Here is a 20,255-nt window from a genome sequence, read left to right on the forward strand (position 1 = left end):
AGTGATATCAGAGCATGTGGACTGAATTCACTTTGGATTAAACTAAACCTGAATATGTGTTCAGTGAAGTCCCTTGACATGCTGTTAAATGCTAGTGGCCATTCAGTCCATGGGACCAGATTAGACCTTGCCTGAAGTAACCCCCTGGGATTGTGTCTGGTGTGGATGCTAAGTCCTCAGCACCTAGGGACAATTATGGGACAATCCATGATATTCATACCATCTTTTGTTTTCTTAAATAAATATTTTTTTTTCTGTGTGTGACAGGCAGCAGGTCCAAATCTTGACATGGCACCTGATAAACTACTATAGTTTTCATTTATTTGCTCAGTGGAAAACATGGTAATGTTTTACTATGCACTTTAGATGCTTTGACTGTGTCCTTCATATCCCAATTCACTGCCCTGCCAGCTTAGGCTAATGAAGTGAAGAGTGTGAACCAAACTGTGGTGAATTCTTTCACCTGAGCTTTTATATCAGTCTGCCTGCTCTTGGTGTGGGCTGATCTCTGTTTGCAAGGTGATTTCTAGCTCTTTGTTCTCAGCTTTCTGAAGTGCAGGTCTAAGGAATTATGGAGGGGATTTATCATCAACTTCTTATTTACTTGTGGGAAAGCTACCAAGGTAGCGATGCAAAGCGGGCTGCTCGATAAAAAAACTAGACGTGGATCAAAAAGGATGAAGTCTATGGAAAAAAAACCCTGAATTTTCTCTTGTGGAAATGCCAGTTTTCCCAGCCAGAAGACTGCAAATGTTACTAAGTCATAATAGGGAAATGAGGCAGATCACATATCTCAGAAATATTGTGAGCAGGTGACTGGCTTACAGTTTTGAGATTTTTCTGGGACTATAGAAGAGAGAATCAGAGTTTAAGGAATGAACCTCCTATCTGGAATGCAATACAACAAGTAGGAGATAATTCTGAAATTAATTTCTCATCCATGGGATCACAGGATAAGATGTTTTTGTTAAACAGTGTGACTCATGTGGGTCTTAGATCTCCTGTCTACAGAAAATGTATGTATGTCCCTTCTTGATTCTCTGCCACAGTAGTGTAAAAGAGGAAAGGTGGATAAAGTGACAAAGAGGTATCCATTCATAATTTTTTATCCACTGAATACGTTACAAATGTAATTGCCAAATCATTTTCTGTGAACGCTATAGAGGAAAAACATTATTCATTTGGACAGTTGATCAGGAACACTTTGGAAGCACAACTCTGAGTCATTTTTAAATGCGTAGGTTACTCACCCAAGGTGCAGAAATGCCAGGGTATGAACTGGGGAGTCACTTGCCCAGAAGGGTAGGAAATACCATGTATATGCACATCCTAAATACAGAAAGTTCAACAGGTTTTCTCTTTGAAACTTGTACCAGTCACAATCCTAGATTCATATTAGAAAGTGTCCACTGGCTACTGTTTGTATGAGCAATCATGGGTTAATTAATTGATAAAAGTAATGCCCACTTTTTCTGGGCAATTTACAAAGTCCCATTTGTCACTGTCATGGAACATTCAAGCATCCTGAGCTAAGAGGTGACTTCTTAAGCTCCAGAAAGCAAAGTAACCACATTACAAAATACCAAATGCAGTTGTGAGGGGTTTATGAGCTCATGTTTCCCCTTATCCCGAGATTCGAGCACTTGCCTTCCAACATTTCCAGTTTACGACTACAGATTTTGCCCACCATAGCCCCTGACGGCTTTGCTGGGTCTGCCTTTTCCCACTTGATGCTGCCATGTAATCCTATTCGATCCCCCATATGAAGAGCAGGGCTGTGCGGGATCCTAGGGACATGAGCAACTCCTAGCAGAGGAAAAGAAAACACCAGCACCCGCTTTATTTGGCTGACACAACGCTCCTGTACTAGCTGGTTCATTAAAGGGATGTTGCAAGATAGTGATTACAGGGAAAGTTCAGCTGGTTTCCCTTTGAAATACATAAAGGTGGTGTTCAGGTAATGGTTTTGAATGTTAGTCCTTTTGATGTCTGCAGGCGTTACACTTACACATCTGGAAGGCTGCACACCTAGCTATGAACAGACATCGCAGCTATGTTTCACAGCTGGCTTTACAAAAGATCAGCAGGATGCACATCACTTACAAATGCCACTCTTCTTTTTCTTTAGCTCGCTTGAAATTGTATGTTGTTAACTTGTTACTTGCTTTGGTGATTGTTTTATTCATTTTCTTTTTACTCACCTTCAAAGAATAAGCAATCTGGCCCCACAGACTTTGCCGTGTTGCCATAGGAATAGCCGGGGTCAGGGACCGGCATTTGTTCTTGGAAGCTGATTCAAGACCCACTGAGGAGCGCGTGAAGGCTTTGCTGCGGTGCCGAGTGCCCCCAGCTCACCATGAAAGAGCTGAGGATGTCCTGCCAATCAAAGGAAACATGGTGGGGTCAGTTGGGACACAAATCTTACTAATTTCACTGTCTCTAGCCTCATATTTAATCACCTTTTACTTCTAGATTCAAATTCAGTCCGTATAAGCAGCAACAAAATGTCATTATCATTCAAAAACTGCTTTATGGAAGCAACGTCTATGGAAAACTTCTTAGAGCAGCTCAAAAGCAGTACGCATGTTCTTACCCAGAAATGGGAGTAACCATCATTACTTTTTGAAAGACTTGGCAAAAAATGCCATTGTGTTTGAGATACTGTTTGTTTTACAGAGTTGGCCATGTCTTCCCAGGTAAGTGCTGTGTTGGTCATGCTGCCTGGTGCCAGCTACCTACTGCAAGAATAAGCAGGTTTGGGGCTTTTAGATTGTTATGTTAAACATAAGTTTGCTACTTAGGACATAAGACCAAGGATTTTCCAAATTCACAGTTTCCCTGCTTTCCAGTTGGGTCTCATGTTGAGCTGTTTGAGTTAGGGATTGGACAAATCCAGAACCATGGTGTTTAACATCCTTCAAATATTTTGTTATAACTGGAAGAGTATGTGTGGGCAAGCTTGCAAGGACATAAGCATGGCTGGAACGAGTCAGATCAAAGATGAGTCTAGTCCAGGATCCTGCCAATTTGGTAGTGGTTGGCTTCAGATATCTACAGAACAAGAAGATAAAAAGGACCCTATAGAGTCATTCTTCCACCTCTGGCAATATTTGTCAGAGGCACTTTATGAAATGAAGGTCACAGTCTGGATCATTGTACTCAACACCTTGTAATGGAGGTAACATTGTATTTAATGACCACTGATTACAGCTTTGGTATTTTCAGGGAACAGGAGTTCCAACACATCCCTCTCACCCCATGGCAGCCTTGGGCAGGGGGGTTGTCCAAAACTACAGAGCTGAGGTGTAACTTTCTTCTGTAAAATCTTTGTGTTATCCTACTCACTCTTTTGTCTTCATCCTTGTGGCTGCTAATAATTTTTCATTATTGTTTCAAACCAGGCATCCAGTGAAAATTATTTACTGATTTCTAGTTTTATTCCTCTTCCTTTGAGGCCTTTTGAAAGCAGGCATCACATTTGCTGTCTTTCCTTCCTCTGATACTAAGGCTGGTGCAAGCAGTAAGTTTTGTACCCCAGTACCCCAGTTAGTAGTTCAATGAGTCCATGTCTGAGCTCATTTAAATTCTGATACCCTGTGGTGAATAACACAGGTAAATATCCCGTGGTTAATTACCCTGTCGTATTTAGCCCAGGATAGAAATAGAAAGAAAATACAACGGACGGACACTTACACAATTAGAACAGTATTTATATAGAGCTTTTAGGCAAAACTGGCAAAACGTGTAGCAGCAATTCATCAGCTCATCTCTCTGTGGTACTCAGTTTAGTCTAAAACCTCCATCTAAATAATGCTTTTACTTCATCAGTGCCACCCATTGCATTTTTTTTTTAAATAAACACAGAAATGAAGGAATTTCACATTTTATTCTCTAATTTCTAAAAAGTGCTTTATCTTAGACAAGACAGGTTTTCAAAGAGCCAGTTCCCATCCAAGTCCATCAGTCCTCCCTCCCCTTCTCCTCCCCAGGAACACATTCCTGCAAAACTTTAGCTGAAATCGCTTTGTTATTTTCAGCGTGCTCTGCCAGTTTGCAGCCCATGCCATGACACAGCATTCCTCCCGCTTTGTTTTGGCTGCTACGATTTCGAGCTGACATTTAGCAAAATTGCATTAATGCCTCCCTAAGACAAGACTCCTTGTTGAGTGCGGTTGGCTGAAGTTGCAAGTTTTAGGCACAGGCATGAGTGGGGTGTGCAGTCATGAATCCCAAAAAGGAGTTCCCTCTTCCTTCGGGGTGTATGGCTTCTTTTGCCATGGAACTCGCCTTGGGCATGGGTTGTACCTCTGAGACAGCCAGAGAGAGCAAAACCATTCCTCCTTGGAGAACAGGGACTGCCATTTACCTCGGCATTTCAGGGGGCAGGCAGTGTGGAGAAGACTTTTCCAAATCCTGTAAAGACCCTTGTCATGTACCTGTGCGAGGCTGAGCGCAGATTTTTTTGGACTAATTTTTTTGGTATTCATATCTGGGGGGACATGTTGGGTGTATTTCCTTTCCAGCATCTGATTTAGGGCTTGACTTCACTGAAGGCAGCAGAAGCTTCCCTACTCACTTCAGCAGACCTGAATCAGGGCTGCAATATAAAGTAGACTGCGACTATAAAGTATATAACTGTAAGCGTATGTTTCTTACTTAGTCAGTGCTGATACATCTTTAAATTAGCAGCAAATGCTCTTTTAAAGCCATCACAGCAAAAGTTTCTCACAACAAACCATCCACCCTGCCAAAGGAGGCAGCTTTTGCTAATAGAGGCTTATAGGTGTTAGCTGGATAGGTGAACTAAATAGTAAATGTTTGCTTTCTACTTAGTGAATGGCTGTCATAGCCCTGCTAAGTAGCCAGAAACAAATTATGTGTGAAACCCAGCATCCCTCTCCCTCTCTCTCTTTCTCTCCTGTGATTGGTATTTGCTTATGCAGCCCAAGTCCTTAATTTAATTAACGGGAATATGCTTATTTTACAAATGATAACCTTGTAATCTCCTTAGCAGGAAAAAAAGGAAAATTTTTACCACAAGCTATTCTTCGGTGCACATAATTTTATTATCAATGTTGTTGTGGCCCTCTATCTATTAAAAACTAAATTAGTCTGTCTGATTATTTCCATTAACTTACAAGTGGATTTTATTTACAGAAAGTAGATGGGAAAGCCACAAAAATATCCTGAAGCTGTGTGTCATTAAACAGACTTCTATAGTAGCTCAATTTTTTAAGTGGTTGTGTCAATTATAAAATTAATTAGCATTGACTGGTTTTAATATTTTCTTTAACAGAATAATTGAGTGGATTCTCTCATAGCGTCGCCATTTTGAACAAAATTGTATACTACACACTTCAGTGAAATTTCATAGATCCCCATGAAAGGTAAAAAATGAATAGATATTGATAGCTAGCAGAGGAATTTTTAAGTATGTATATCTATGTTTATATCTATACAGACATTCAAAGAGCTGTGGCTGTTGTATTTTTTCGTGACCCTTCAGCACAGCGTATAAGGAAGCCATACTGTTTCTGCCTTAAATGTGGATTTATGACCGTCAGTTCATGCACTCTTCCCTTTTATGAGGATTATATCCTTTAGTGCACTCCCACCACCAACATAAAGAAATATTTTTATTGATGGTCACATGTACAGGCAATTCTGTTAACGCGGCAAATTGTACAGGTGAGTGCCGGACTGTGTCCCTGGAAATCAGTAGACATCTGTAAAACCAGTTGGGCTTTCCACAGAATCAAGAGGACAGCATATTTGATGCTCCTATGAATAGAATCAGAACAAATTGGCAAGCAGATGCATATTTGCTTCCGTATTTTTCTTAATTAACTTTTGGAGAATGTAAACAGTGAACAAATGCAAATTTATGCTGCATCATCTTCCAAAAATCTAACAGAAGGAAACCTCAGATTTATGTCACCAGAAATGAATGTAATAATTTTCTATCTGCAACTATGGTAGCCACAAGAACACATAAAACTTTTTATTAAATGCATATATATTCCTTGTTTCTGCATCTGTTCCCCTTTCTGTAAGAGTCACAACAAGGTGATTACAGCTGAATATTTTTGTGACTATTAACCTATGTTTCAGTGTGGATCATTTGAGGACTGCACTGGTAGCCTTATTTATTTTCTGTGATTGTTCTGCAGAAGAGCAAGAACATTTGTTTTAACACTGAGCTTTAAACTAATAATGTAGAATATGCTTCCAAGCACATGCATTCCCTCATTCTGCAAGGTCACTAATTCGCACTTACCTGACTTGCAGGCAGAGAGTATCAGGAGAGCCTTTTTCCACCAGTTAAAACCTGAAGAGGTATTTGTTGATTTTTCAGCCTTTATTCAGAAAATATTTTAACTACTCTATTTTTCTGTTCTTTGTTTTTCTCGGTACCTGTGACTACCAGTAAGCTGAGGCTGAAAGGGTCCAAATACGTCCTAATGATACACATTAATTATTCTGCTAAGGCCACCCAGGTATGCACAGGATAACTCTGTTTAGAAACATGGTAATTACAGTCGGATTTCTAGTGTCAACATTGCCATTTTGATATTTATTTGGTAATAAAAAGTATAAAAGCCCCAGACTGAAATGAAATGTCTCAATTTTTAACCTCAGGAAGTATTTTGATAGACTCTCAACACATTAACCATTGTGCTTGTATTTACTCTTTTATTCCATATTTTGGACTAAAATGTATTCCAAGATTTACCGAACAAGCTCTAGTCTAGTACAGCCTGAGGAACAATCATATGAAGTACCTCATTCCATGAAGTCACATTCTTTGCTATTTACTAATCATTAATCTGAAATATTAACTCCAGGAGTTATTAGCAAAGGCATGAAATAAAATGGTATTTTATGGCTGGAATACCTATTCTATAATTTAAATTTTGTATATATGTATATATATTTTTAAATGAGCAAAATAAATAACAAGAATTAATTTAAAACAAGTGACTATCTTGGATGTGACTGGTGTTACTAGAATAAAGATTTGTGGAAGATGCTAAATTTCTGAACTTCAAAGTCAAAGACTTTCAGTTTATCTTACTATGTAATTTCTTAGGTTTCCATTTATAGATCTGACTTCAGCAGTGTTTCTGCATTCAAATTCTTTAAAATACAATCACTATTTAACACAAAGCTATGTGTAGAGATGGCCATCTATACAGATATCGTTCTGCCTAAAATACACTTTGCTTTGATTATTCCATCAAGGCATACTTCTTTGCACGGCATAAGACTATCATAGTTCTATTTTTAACTTACATAGTTCTATAAATACATAAGTGCTTTTCCTTGACCATCCCAAGCATGCTAAAAAACCCTGCGCTGAATTGCCCACACTATGATTGCCAAAACAGATACGATCCAGCGAATCATATCTGATAACATATCAGGGAGCACAAAGGACCTGTTCTTTATGCTTTTCCGGCTGGTAAACAGACACTTGATGGTCTAATTCTGCTTCCATTACAGTTTGTGGCTAACACACTTTGCTCTTCAGATGAATGAACGTGTTGAACTCTTCGCCATAGCTAGGCCGTCACTTGCTGAAAGCCGGTTTGACTACCTCTGCAACCCACAGACATTGGGAAGAAAACCTGCAAAGGACTGAGGGAAAGGAGATATGTGGGTTAAAATAAAATATAGGCGAGTGAGAAGTTCTGTGCTAACCTGAAAAGGAGCTTGAACTTAATGCAGAAGATGAAAACCAAGGGCAGATACCAACCAGAGCAGTAACAAAGAGTTTTAAAATAAACAATGGTAGATTCAGACTAGATATAAGGAAGAATTTTTTTACGATGAGGGCAGTGAAACACTGGAGCAGGTTGCCCAGAGAGGTGGTAGATGCCCCATCCCTGGAAACATTCAAGGTCAGGTTGGACGGAGCTCTGAGCAACCTGATCTAGTAGAAGATGCCATAGAATCATAGAATCATTTAGGTTGGAAAAGACCTTTAAGATCATCGAATCCAACCGTTAACCTAGGACTGCCAAGTCCACCACTAAACCATGTCCCTAAGCGCCACATCTCCATGTCCTTTAAATACCTCCAGGGATGGTGACTCAACCCCATGCCTGGGCAGCCTATTCCAATGCCCCTGCTCATTGCAGGAGGGTTGCACTAGGTGACCTTTAAGGGTCCCTTCCAACCCAAACCATTCTATGATTCTCTGAAAATAAACCCACCCTGACAAGGGCGTAGCAGATACTCTGTGCATATTAACATCTGTGGGAACAAACCTGAGTCGCAGGGTTGGATAGAGACACGAGTGGCTCCCTTTTTGGCAGAGTTTGCATCACTGCTGTTCTGACCTGTGCCACCCGCAGCAGGCAAGTCCAGGTACGTGCTTGGTTAAAGCTCGAGTATCTTTGGCCTTAACATGATTAATAAGGTCTCTAGAATAAAATCTAACAAGAGATCTCAGGGAAGGAGAAAGAGTAGAAAAGGTGGGAGAGAAAGGGAGGGCGATTAGAAGTAACATAACTAAGAAATGTAAGATAAAGGGAGTAGAAAATCAAAGCGGGAGCATGAGGACAAAGAGAAATGGCAAAACAAGAGGAAGAAGTGTCAAAATGGGAATGGCGTGGAAGAAGGAAGGGTGCTGGGTTGAATGGGGGGATGTTTCTGAGCAGAAGCAGCCTGCCGCATGCGAGGCTGGGAAGAGGAAGCCGGGCATGGGGCAGGGCTGCTGGGGAAAGGCAGTGCCAGTCGCCCGTCCCCGGCAGAGGAAGGTCAAAAACAAGGGAAAAAGCAACTGAGGTAATTTTCCTTAGGGGCTGTGGAAAAGCTATAATAAATTGCAGCCAAAGTTATGGCCGTTGGCGGGTCGGACCTGCCCAGTCACGCGGGCACGGCCGCTCCCGGTGCGAGCGCGGCAGGAGACCCAAGGTCGTCGCACGGCAGTAACCCCCCGGCTGCAACGCTCGCACCCGGCGAAATCAGCCCCCTTATCTCAAACCTCATCTGAAGGAAAGGCACCGACGAAAAGACACTGTGGCTCCAGAGTGAGACCACACGGGTGAGATAGCAACCTAACCGCCCGGGTTAATGTGTAACGCCTCATGGACGAGCTCCCGCTCGCAGTAGCATCGGGGTTTCTCGGAGCGGGATTCGGCGTGGAAGGTGAGCGCCGGGAGATGTAACGTGCCCTTTCCCCACCAGGTAATCCGGAGGCACTCTGCTGGCTAGTGTTAGCTGGGAGGGAGAGGAGAGGGGTGCCAAGACCTGGCAGAGCGGTGGTCCTTGGCCCCGATGGTGCCCGGTGAAGGAGCCGAGGGTCTCCCTGGTCTTTCCTGGCTGGGGGGGGCTGCCCTGCCGCAGGCCCAAGACGGAGCTTGCAATTGGGAAAAGGCCATGATGGTGCTGGGTTTCAGTGTTGGTGGCAGGCGTTGGGGAGGCACTGGAACAGCCTTGGCTTGGTGATGAAAGAGCCCTGTGGAGGCCATCCATCCCACCGCGCCGTTCAGCCGCGAGCCGCTGTGAGCCAACCTGGGGCAATTCCCACCCTGGACAGGGATCAGAGCAGGGGCCCAGTTACCACCTGGCCAAGTGAAAGAGCTTATAAAAGAGGTTTGTCCAACAAAAGCTCCAAAAATGTTCCTCACGGATGAGCTCTCAAGCTCGCCGAGCGGCTGTCAGTCAGAGGTGCAGGGCTGGACGTTTCTTCTGAACTTCTTTAACGAGCTCCCCACAAGGTTGGGGTCTCTCCCGTCTCTAATAGATGCTCATTCTGCAGGTGGTACTCCCTTTCTTCTCAGAAGCACCCTTAACTTCAATGACATTAAACAGCTGTATTGGCCCCAGCTAGCATTACAAACACTTTTCTTGAAGGCACTGGAAGCAAACAGATGTAGCTGCGGAGATAATGAAAAAGTATGTAAATAGTAGCTCCCCAGAAACCACAGAGTTTTACCAAGTGGCGTTGACACTTGCCAAATACCTTTAAGCTGATAAAGATCTGATTTGTACTTCAGAGGTAACCTGATTAGCAACCAATTTGTATCTGGAATATGTTAATTGGTACAAACATCACTAAATCACTTTCTTTAACCTATATGAAGTAGTGTGAATGAACGATAGTGAAGGTCAACACAGCCTGGGGAGTCATAGAGAATGAGTACTTCTGTATCTACCCACAATAAAATAGTATGATTACTAATAAAATGTAATTGCATGTACACACACAGAATTACACTAGAAGGTACCCAAGGTCAATCCAACACTCAGAATTTAAGAAAAACTTAATTAAACTTGCCCATGCAATTAAAATCTGGTCATGCACCGCCTTTTTTGTCAGGAGTCCTGCCCCATTCAGTGCCCAGTACAGATGGTGCTCACTAAATGAGCACCCATTCCTAGTTTTATTTTGCTCAACCACAAGCTGTACGGCTTACTGATCCCATGCTCTCACAAACTCAGTATCTGTGTGTCTCACAAATTTTAATATATTAATGGATATATTTTGAACACTGTTTAATGACAGCTTGGAGACAGGGAGCTAAAGCACAGAGATATTAGTGTCAAAACAGTGCAGTAATGTAAACTGCCCAGGCTGAAAACTTCCTGGCATGATATTTCATAGTGCTTGGCATTACCCATCACTTATATCCACAACACAGCTGCAGCTGAGTTAAGTTTCTGGTGCTCACCATCTTCACCACACTTCATGGTCTCATGTTGGGCATTCAGAAAGGAAGGGCTGGACCACTTCTTGCACCATGTTGTGGCATCACAGCTTACCTGGTGGCAGAGATAACACTAACATCTGATTCTCCAACATGACACTGAACTGTTTTCTCCTCAAAAACCTTCCGTTCACTATATAATTTCTGCCTCTGTAACAAAGCATCTAGAGAACCTATTAACAACTGTCATCTTCATTTTACTTGCTTCACTCCCAGTTTAGAACCCTTCAGGTTGCAGGTCCATTAGCAGCAGGAGACTTTGCTAAGAAACAGTTCTCAAAATTCAGTTTGTCTTTAGCATGGACAAGACATATCTTCTCATATCATGCTCAAAAGAGATTGCACCATTTTTTGACATGCTTGCAAAAAGGAAAAAACAATCATCCTCGGTTTTCAGGAACATTTGTTTGAATTTTATAAATTATTAAGTATCTATAAACAGTCTTAAAAATGAAAAAACAATCAATCTGTTCTATAGACAGCACTAAGCAGCTTCTTTTTAATGTATAATGAAATTTACAATATAAGAAATTGTCATTGGTTTATGTTAAGTAATTGTCTGCCTTAAGTGACTAGCTGTAGACATTTCTTGGCATGATATTAAACTATTTTTTTTAAGTAATCAATTTTTAAAACAAACAGGGTATTCAGGGTAATATTTCTTGTTTGAAGTCCATAAATCATGGCTGGTGCACAGGAAACCGAAATTGTGCTGTGCCTCCCTTTTGCATGTTGTATTGCCTGAAAGCAGCCAGGTATTATGATTTTGCACTATCCCATCCATGTTTAGGTTATTTGGTAGAAGAAGAACTGGGGTGGTTTGGGTTTTTTTTTTCTTTAAGCTTCCGACTGGGTTTTCTACATTAAAAATCTGTTTCCATATGTGCTTGGCAAGCAACAATACTTTGTGTCATATAAAGGGAGCTGCAGCGTTTCAGGGAATTCCTTTTAACTTTCTTGCTGAAGTGCTCGCTAGCCTTTATCAAAAGACTCCTCACCCCTTAACAGACTCTCTTTAATTGGCCACTTGCATGGCCAGTTAACATACTGCGGTGGAAACCAAGTGGTAAAGTGTGAACAACCGAATCTGGCACTATAAACTCAGTGACCGCTCTGAAACCTGTGGCTATTTATATACAAGGCAGTGTTTTGTCATGCTGATTTTTATTAGCACAGATTAGATACAGACAACTCGGTAGATGTCACGGATGAGTCAGAAAATGTTAAGCTCGGACCATTTAAAACATGCAAGTCTGCAAACGAGCAATGAGGCTTGGAGCCTCATCTCTGTCCTTCCCCTGGCAAACAGGGGCACGGTGCGGGGCCAGGCTGGCACTGCTCCTCTTCTCTTTATCCTACAGGACACGCTGGACCATCATTCCATGGGGTGAAATGTGCCTGACTTATGGAAGAGGTTAATCCATCCTCAGGAAAGGTTTTCGGTTGTTCTGCGCAGAGGAATGTTTGGTAGAGGATGGCAGGAACACTGGGCATGCCCGGAGCATGGCAATGCTCTCAGGGATCTCAGAAATGTTGCGAGACGTGATGTACCAGAACCTTTGGGGGGGGTAAAATTCATTTTCACCTTTAATGCATTTCGTTTACTGCCTCCAAAGGCAACGTGAGGAAAGGTGGCTTAGCAATGAAGCGAAAATGGGTGATGCCAGAGGAGGAACGTTTCTCTAGAGGTCTCTGTGACATCTCAGGCTGCCCTTATATTTTTGTGCGGGTAGGACCACATGTGCAGCACCAGTACTCTAGGTGCTATGAACCTGCAAAGCTACTACTCTGAAATTTCACCTTCCTAAGAGCCAAGTCTTAGGATTATCTCCGATCTTAAAATCATAATTAGGTATCTCCCGAAGGCTGAAACAAATTTTTACCCCTGGCCATATTTTTTTGTTAAAATTTTGACAGTAATAAATTTACATTTGTTCTTTTTTACAAGCATCGTAAACAAAAAAGTTAATTATGAATGACTATTATATATGTCTGCATGCCTATTTATTCCAGCTCTATTCATAGGAGCATTAAACACGCTGCAGCTATACTTGTACAGTTAAAAAAACCCCACCTGTGCTACGGATTTATAGAGCCTATGCAACTGTAGACAGAAATTGCTCTTACTCAGGGTGAGGGCAGTGGACATTCCCAGCCTTCTATTGCCTTTCCCCTTCCCAGGAACAGGAAAAAGAGCATCACTCAGTGGAAAATGGAGAAGTCTGTATCTTGGGGTTTGGCTTTCTGTTTTGTATGGCCTTTACTTAGCTGGACAAACTCCCTTTGCCTTCAAGGTGTGTAAGATCAAACCTGAATATTGTCATTGCCGTTACGTATCCTTCCCTAATCCTAGGAAGCGGGTAAAACTGAAAGTACAGAGATTTGACATAGTGTGCACGTGTGTGTACAAGTGCATATACATAAGTATTTATAAATAAAAGTTGTGCAAAAGAATCCTGCCATGAGGTGTGCTACAAAGCACTTCATATTTCTATACACTTTGTATGGATATAATCGCTAAGTGTAAAAAGAGACAGTATCTCAAACCAAACAGGTAATCCTACTATCTCTTGCACTGATGTAGTCCTACTTCATAGAGAGTGAGCAGCACTCATTAAAGCCAAGAAAAAGGCAATCGGGTTTCATCTGTAACATTAACATCCAGCAACATAAACTCCAAAGCTGGTTTGTGTCTCTGATCATTAATATGAGATGCTGCACGAAAAGCTGCTGTTGTTAATAACCACGCAAATAATACAAGTAAGAATACTAGCGTGTGGCAGATGCAAGCGTGTGTATCTGTTACTGAGCTCGTGGAGCTGGGCTTTCCTGGACAATTTCCAACTTTGGCAGGGGGAACTTTAGCTGAGTAAGAAATCCAGGCTGTCATTCGTGAAGTAGCTGGCATAGGTGCAAAGATTCCCTGGCCTTTGGGAAAGTGAAATAGCATTTTTTTGTCTTTCATTGCAGGATGCATTCTCTTCTAAAGAGTTAAAATCAATACCAGGGTGCCATACGTTGTAAACGTTTATCGTTTATTATGCATTTAAATGTGCACAGCACATACACCACAGTCTTGAACAGCACCTGTATAAAACTACAGACAGATTCTGGTAAATGGTGAAAGCTCATACCATGTAACATTGTTATCAAGGTTTTATCACAATATGTCAAAGTTACAACAACTACCTCTGAACATATCTTGTGTGAGGCCATCGGTTGTGGATTTCATGGAGTGAAAAGTGACAAAGAAGAACCATTCCCAGAGAAAATCTTTGTGATCTGATTTTACTATCTGCAATCTGGGACAAAATCATCAGTTGTCAGAGGTAGTGGTGATAATTACACAATGACTACTCACATATAGAAAACATAGAAAGTACAGAAATCCCCCAAATTACAGGAAAAAAAAAATTAAAAATCCTTAGGCATGACATTTCCTAGGCGCTCTCTCTTGATTTCGCTTCCTTTTTCTAAATTGTTATTTTTGCTTTGACAGCAGCTGGCTTAAGATCTGGTCCTGGTCTGCTCTGGTCTTACTGAACTTTGGTGAGTAGATTTTGTCTTCAAGGTCATGTGTAAGTAGAGGATACAGGCAAGTCTATACCATTACAAAGGAACAAAGGCTTTTGCGTAGGAATGTAAAGAGAGAAAAAAAAAAAGCTGAACTCAGATTTGCATGTAGTCAGAAATAACTAGTTTAGATTGGAAGATGATCTGTAAACATCCTCTAAAGTCATGAAACATTGTGGTTAGTCCTGTTTACCACTTAATATATTGATGCCCCAAAGATGATGTATCTTTTAAAGAAAAGAAAGAAAGAAAAAAAGGACAAATGGATCCTTTTAGTGATTCCCCCATAATCAAACCTGTCTTTTCCTTCATCACATTAGAGACATGAGTTACACTTGCAAAATATATAAAGAAAAATATAGGGTTACTTGATGACGATATAGTACTGCAGCCTGACAGCTGTCTGCAAATATTTTCACCATGATTATCCTTACTAAAAGTAAACCACTGGGTAAAGATAGCTCAAACGTGACAAGGCTCAAATAGGATGCAACCAACTCTATCCTGAATACTTTTGGCTACATATGGAAAAAAAGAGAGATTTGGGATTACGATTGTTCCCCCAGGCCCTCCTCCAGAACTGTAAGACCAAGCAGAAAAGTGTGTACCTTCCTTCCATGCAGATTTTGTTAGGAGACTGGCATTGAGAGTTAGTGAGGTAGAAATTAATCAACTTTGTCAGGGAATGAGACAGAAAAAAAGCAGCATATTTCTCCTTCCAAATACTGCACCAAAAATAATAAATAGTACAAAACAACCTCAATTCCTTGTAATCAATCTAAATTCTCTCTGTGGAGCTTGTGTTTTCTACGAACCTGCAAATGGTTTTGCCTTTTAAAAACTTAGGAGTATTGTAGAGTTTCACAAACTTTGAAAAACTAATGTAGTCTCCAAATGCAAAAGGGAATTTGACTTGAATAAGATATAATTTGTTCACGGTAGAGTGTTTCACAGTGCGCTGGTTGGGGGAGGGACACTTTTTTTTTTTTTAGCCTAATGCCAAGAAATTGTATCAAATATAAACTTCCATTAAGGGCCACAAAAGATCGTACGCTGCTGTTTATCTAAATAGAAAAAAACCCAGCCCAACGCTGCTGAGTTTATATAGGTGTTTAAGCCTCTCTACCGCCTGGCAGCTCTAAGAAGACTGACTGCAGGAAAGTTCAAAGTTCAGCACTGGCAGATCTAAAAACAGATTTGTGGGGTAGCTCTTCAGCACCGCGCTTTCTGTACCGAGGTAAACCGATACTGTTCCAATTAAATAGCAACGCCGCACAAAGGAGGTCAGGCATTGTGTGTGGCTCCGCGCTGGCATCCCACCCAGGCACCTCCGCCACCGCTCCTTCTCGGAGGCCAAGAGCTTCTTTGGGAGTCACGGGGGGGGTTGGAAAACACTCAGAGGAGAATAAAGCCACCATAACAAACAAACACACACATGTACAACGATAGACACAATACAAGACACAAACAGTGCAAAACATTGTAGTGTAGGAATTGAATTTCACCTGGTTGAGGACACAGAGTAGCAGCACACCTGTGATAACTTAGAAATGAATTAAATAAACCACAAAGCAGAAGTCTTCTACTGTTGCACCATGAAATGAAATACCTTGGGTTGGAGGTTTGTTTTGTTTTCAGAAATTAAAAAAAAAAAATAATCAGAACTATAAATAAATTTTGTGGCAATATATACAGATTTAAATAATTAACTTAAATATCTTACACCTACTCTTGCATAAAACTCTCCAGTAAAAGTGCACCATGTTTCTTTTCCCCAAACATGTTCTGCGTCTTCCCCTGTGCTGAGGTAGGTCTGAAGGGAGATGTCTCAGATTCTAGGAAGAAAATGTGTCACTGTCATTGTGGGAGACACTTTATTGCCTTTCTTTGTTCTTCCATTTTTGCTCAGGGCTATGTACATCCCGGGATAAATCCTGGATTCGTAAGCATTGTAGTTGTTTGGCAGGAGAATCTCTTTGAATTTGCACTCGTCATTGAAATGGGTCTGAAATGAAAAGGAAAGAATAAGAGGGAAGGAATTTTAAACATCAGGTGTGGAAATATTCTTGCTACCAGGTGTAGAAGGTGTGCTGCGGGGAAATGTGCAGCTGACCCCCCCCCCCCCCAGTAATCTTTTGAAGTGGTCATCCAAACGAAGCTTCAAACAGGACTCAGGAGTCAGAGGATCATTAAGGATGCTGTGTCCAGGCCAGGCATGTACACCTAAAGGTGGGAAGGACACCCGTAGCTATGTCTGCACTCTTCAGGGAGAGGGGCACATTTTAGCAGAGCTGCAGTAGGGTAAGGCCCAAGCCCAATTCTGCTGCCCTGCTCATCTAATTGCTCAGTGGTTGTCCTACCAGCAATAAATGGCCTGAGATGCTTCAGAAAAACCTGAATGCTGGCACTTTCTCATGTCGCTTGAGGAGAGAGAGGTGTTTTAAAGACACTCAGTGTGGACAGTATTTTCTGCTTCTTTAGTTTTAAAATCAAAGAAAGGTTTTGGATAACTTATGTTAATGGATCAGGAAAACAGAGCTGACAAAAGGCACCCTTCCAGTGAAGAGGTTTCATTTGCAAGAAAGTACAAACAGAGACAGGTGTTACGAGTGTGTTATCTAGAGAGTAACAAATGAACTCATCTCTTATTATTGGGCAAAATGTAGGGTTTTGTAAGAGAGGTCTCAGCCTGCCAAGCTGAACAGTGCACTGGGAATTACTTTATCCAGAGCACCAAAGCAGCAGTTTTCCTAAGAAATGATGCAAAGGGATCACTTGCACTTTGGTAACTGATTCTGCCTGGCTTTTATGTAAGTCAAAATCCTCCTTAACAGGACTGATGCCCTGGAAAATAATTCTGGATGCTTCATGTCTTCACGTGAAAATGCCCTAGTTAACTTTGACGTACTTTGGCTCTTCCTCAGCCCAAGTTTCTTCAAAGCGTACTTGAGAAACATGAAACAGAAAAGCCATGGGTAAGGAAGGAGACCCAGGAACATGGGTTTGAAATTATGTTGATCACAGTAACTTATATAGAAGTGAACTCAAAAACAGGAGGACAGCTCAACATGCGCAAAGACATGCACTGTTATTGTCTACCTCGAGTATATTTTATAAGATGCCTCTATCTTTTCCAAAGATTCAATGTAAAAAAAAATCTGTGTTGTCTCCTAATTGATCTGCCTTCATATAAATAGAAGTCCAAATCCTGAGGGTGCTGAACTGTCATGGTAACAGACTCTCCCATCAAGAGCATTACAGAGAGTGATCAATAGGTATGTGACAGGCACTGATCCATCACATCATAAAGGGTCGTTTGCAGGGGGCCTGGCTGATCACAAGTTCAAGTGCCTGCTAAGAGATGGAGTGAGCGATTGCCATACCTGCTTAAGGCTGTTTGTACTTAAATACAAGAAAGATATGGGCTGAGGCTAGCTTGAGGTCTTGCTACACATGTGACTACTCTGTTGATCTATGTGGTAGGCAAGATGGGTAGCCATGGTTGGGTGATTACAGGTTTTGGGGGGGCAACCAAGGAAGTGTAATGCAAAAGATTGGGTTTTACTCCAAAAGCTCAGTAAGTGGCATACGTGGGCAGCACACTTTCTGTTGGCAAGGCAGCAAGGGCTGCTCTGTGTTGCCTGACCCAGGAGGGGCAAGGATGGGGCTTGGGCAGCGTCTAGCATCATGCACAACTCTCACCCCAGCTGACCATGGTCCCCTCCCCAGGCACACAATCAGTGGCTACTTACAGATCCATAGAGTTTGCCTTTGCTATTCATGGCCACGAAGAGTCCACTTCTAACACCAAATATGCTCACCACTCCTCTTTCCACCGGGGAGATTTCCAGCAGACCTACAGAGGAGACACAGGAATCAGGGGGACAAAGGGCCATGCCCTGAAGGAGTGTGTAGTGCCAGTGCTGCGCTCACTCAAAGGTTCCCATCCCGTGTGGTGTGGATCCCCATGCCCCGGCACTGCTGTGGGTGGCCACAGAACTCAGCCTCGCGCTCCACGTGCTGCCCCATGCCCCATGCTGGGACCTCTCCTTTTAGCTAAGTATCTATTTTTACTTCGCCCCCAGGCATCCTCCTGTGTAGATGAGGTTAAAATAAGCCAGAGTGTGCTTGAGGCGAATGAAACATTTGTCATCATGCAGCTTATATCCCCCCTTCAGGATCTTATTGTTTCAGTTGGATATCAGAGTCATGGGGCCACGGGGTTAAGTCCCCAGCAGATGCTTTTCAAGTTTGGGGGAGAGCCGGGCTCTCCCCGGCCCCTGCTCAGAGTGGGCGGCCCACGGGACTGTGGACCCTCCAGATGTTGAGGCAACCCCGACACCTGATGCCTGCCGGCGGCGAGGGGACAGTACGGCTCTGAGCAGTGCCGATGAGCTCCGCCGGAGCGGCCGATGAGCTCCGCCGCCGCCCCTCTACCCAGGGCGCCCGCCGCCCTCGGGGGAGCCGAGGCGGGCAGCACCGCGGTGCCGTGGGCGGGCGGACTTTTTAGGGGAGTTAGAGGTCTGCCGTGTCACCCACCCTCCCTTTGGCGCATACCGCTCTCCGGGGCAGGTGAGCCGCTCCGCGCCCGCGGAACCGCCCTCGGGGGCGGTTCCGCGGGCGCGGAGCGTCTCACCTGCCCCACCGCGGGGGTCGTCGCCGGCTTACTGTATCGATTCTCGCTGTGGATCCCGTCGATTCGGCCGTCGGGCAGGACCTGGATGTGGAAACCGATGCCCACGTTGCAGTAGAGGCGCCGCAACCGTTTGATACCCAGGAGGTAGTCGCCGTCGCGGGCGGCATCGCGGCGCTCGGCCGGGAGGCGAGCGACGGAGCGGGCGAAAAGAGCCGCGTCCCAGCGGCGCTGGCGGGGTCCGGCGGGGAGGCGACCCGGGGGGGGCCGGCCGCGGACCGCCCCCGGCCACAGTAACCCCAGGAACAGCGCCGGTAGCAACGCCGCGGGGAGAGGCATCCCGGCTAAGGGCGCGTAGCCACGGGCCGGTGGCCGGTCGTTCCGAAAATACGCTCGCCCCCCCAGCTCCCACTTTATACTGAGGTCAAAGGGAGGGGGGGGGGGGAGAAAAAAAAGAGAACCAACAAAAAATCCAAAACAGAACAAAAAAAAAAAAAAAAACAACCCCAAAAGCGAGGCGGGGGGGGAGGGAGGGAGCCCCGCGCTCAGTCCTCCGAGGATCTGTGGTTTCCCTGGGCTGGCTGCATGGAGAGGAAATCCCGGGAGCAAGAGCTTCTGAACTTGATCTCAACTCCAGGAGTCTTGTCTGAAGTGCTGATCTTCTTCTATAGCTGCTCAGCCATAGCGCTTTAGCCCTAGCCACGATATTTATATATCCATGTGCGTTGGTACCTATTACATCACCACCTACTGCTGTCTGCTGCAGCCCTCCGGTTTAGCTGAAAGTCAAATTATCACCCCTAGATGCTTAACAACTCCGAAGCGTCTTGAAAGGAAAGGGTGAGCAGCACCGGTGCTAAACAAGAGGGACAGCACACACTTTTAAAAAGAAAAGGTCATATTTTGCGTCCATCACAGCAGCTTCCTTCTCTCTCTCTTCTTTCTTTCTTTTCCTTTCTTTCTTTTCCTTTCTTTCCTTTCTTTCTTTTCCTTTCTTTCTTTTCCTTCCTTTCTCTCTCTTCTTTCTCTCTCTCCCTCTCCTTCCTTCTTTCTTTCTTTTTTCTACTTTCTTCTTTCCTTCCCTCCTTTCTCTCTCTCCCTCCTTCTTTCTTCTTTTCTCTTTCTTTCTCTTTTCTTTCTGTTTTTGTCTTTAGTAAGTGCTTACAAATGCTAATGCAGGACACAAAAATCAAAGAATGCCCAGCACACTTTCCCCCAACACAATGTATGACTTTGTGGAAATCTGTGGAATTTCGGCTTTTGCTGTATCCAAGCGACATGGTTTACAGTTTGCTGGATGCAGAAAAATTCCCTTCATTAAAAGCCAAAATAGT

At 43.2% G+C, this 20,255-nt stretch overlaps 1 protein-coding gene across 1 annotated transcript; it reads right to left on the reverse strand.

Moving 5' to 3' along the window:
- Positions 1-16,105: 16,105 nt before the first annotated feature.
- On the reverse strand, positions 16,106-19,315 carry FGF4 (fibroblast growth factor 4). The gene is made up of 3 exons (XM_030039266.1): positions 18,957-19,315; positions 18,041-18,144; positions 16,106-16,293 (listed from the first exon to the last, which is right to left on the reverse strand). The coding sequence occupies exons 1-3, from the start codon at positions 19,258-19,260 to the stop codon at positions 16,117-16,119; spliced, it is 585 nt and encodes a 194-aa protein (XP_029895126.1). The 5' UTR covers positions 19,261-19,315; the 3' UTR covers positions 16,106-16,116.
- Between the last annotated feature and the right edge of the window lie 940 nt (positions 19,316-20,255).

The sequence above is a fragment of the Aquila chrysaetos genome, chromosome 16 (genome assembly GCF_900496995.4).
Source record: "Aquila chrysaetos chrysaetos chromosome 16, bAquChr1.4, whole genome shotgun sequence".
In the NCBI taxonomy this organism is placed as follows: Eukaryota; Metazoa; Chordata; class Aves; order Accipitriformes; family Accipitridae; genus Aquila; species Aquila chrysaetos.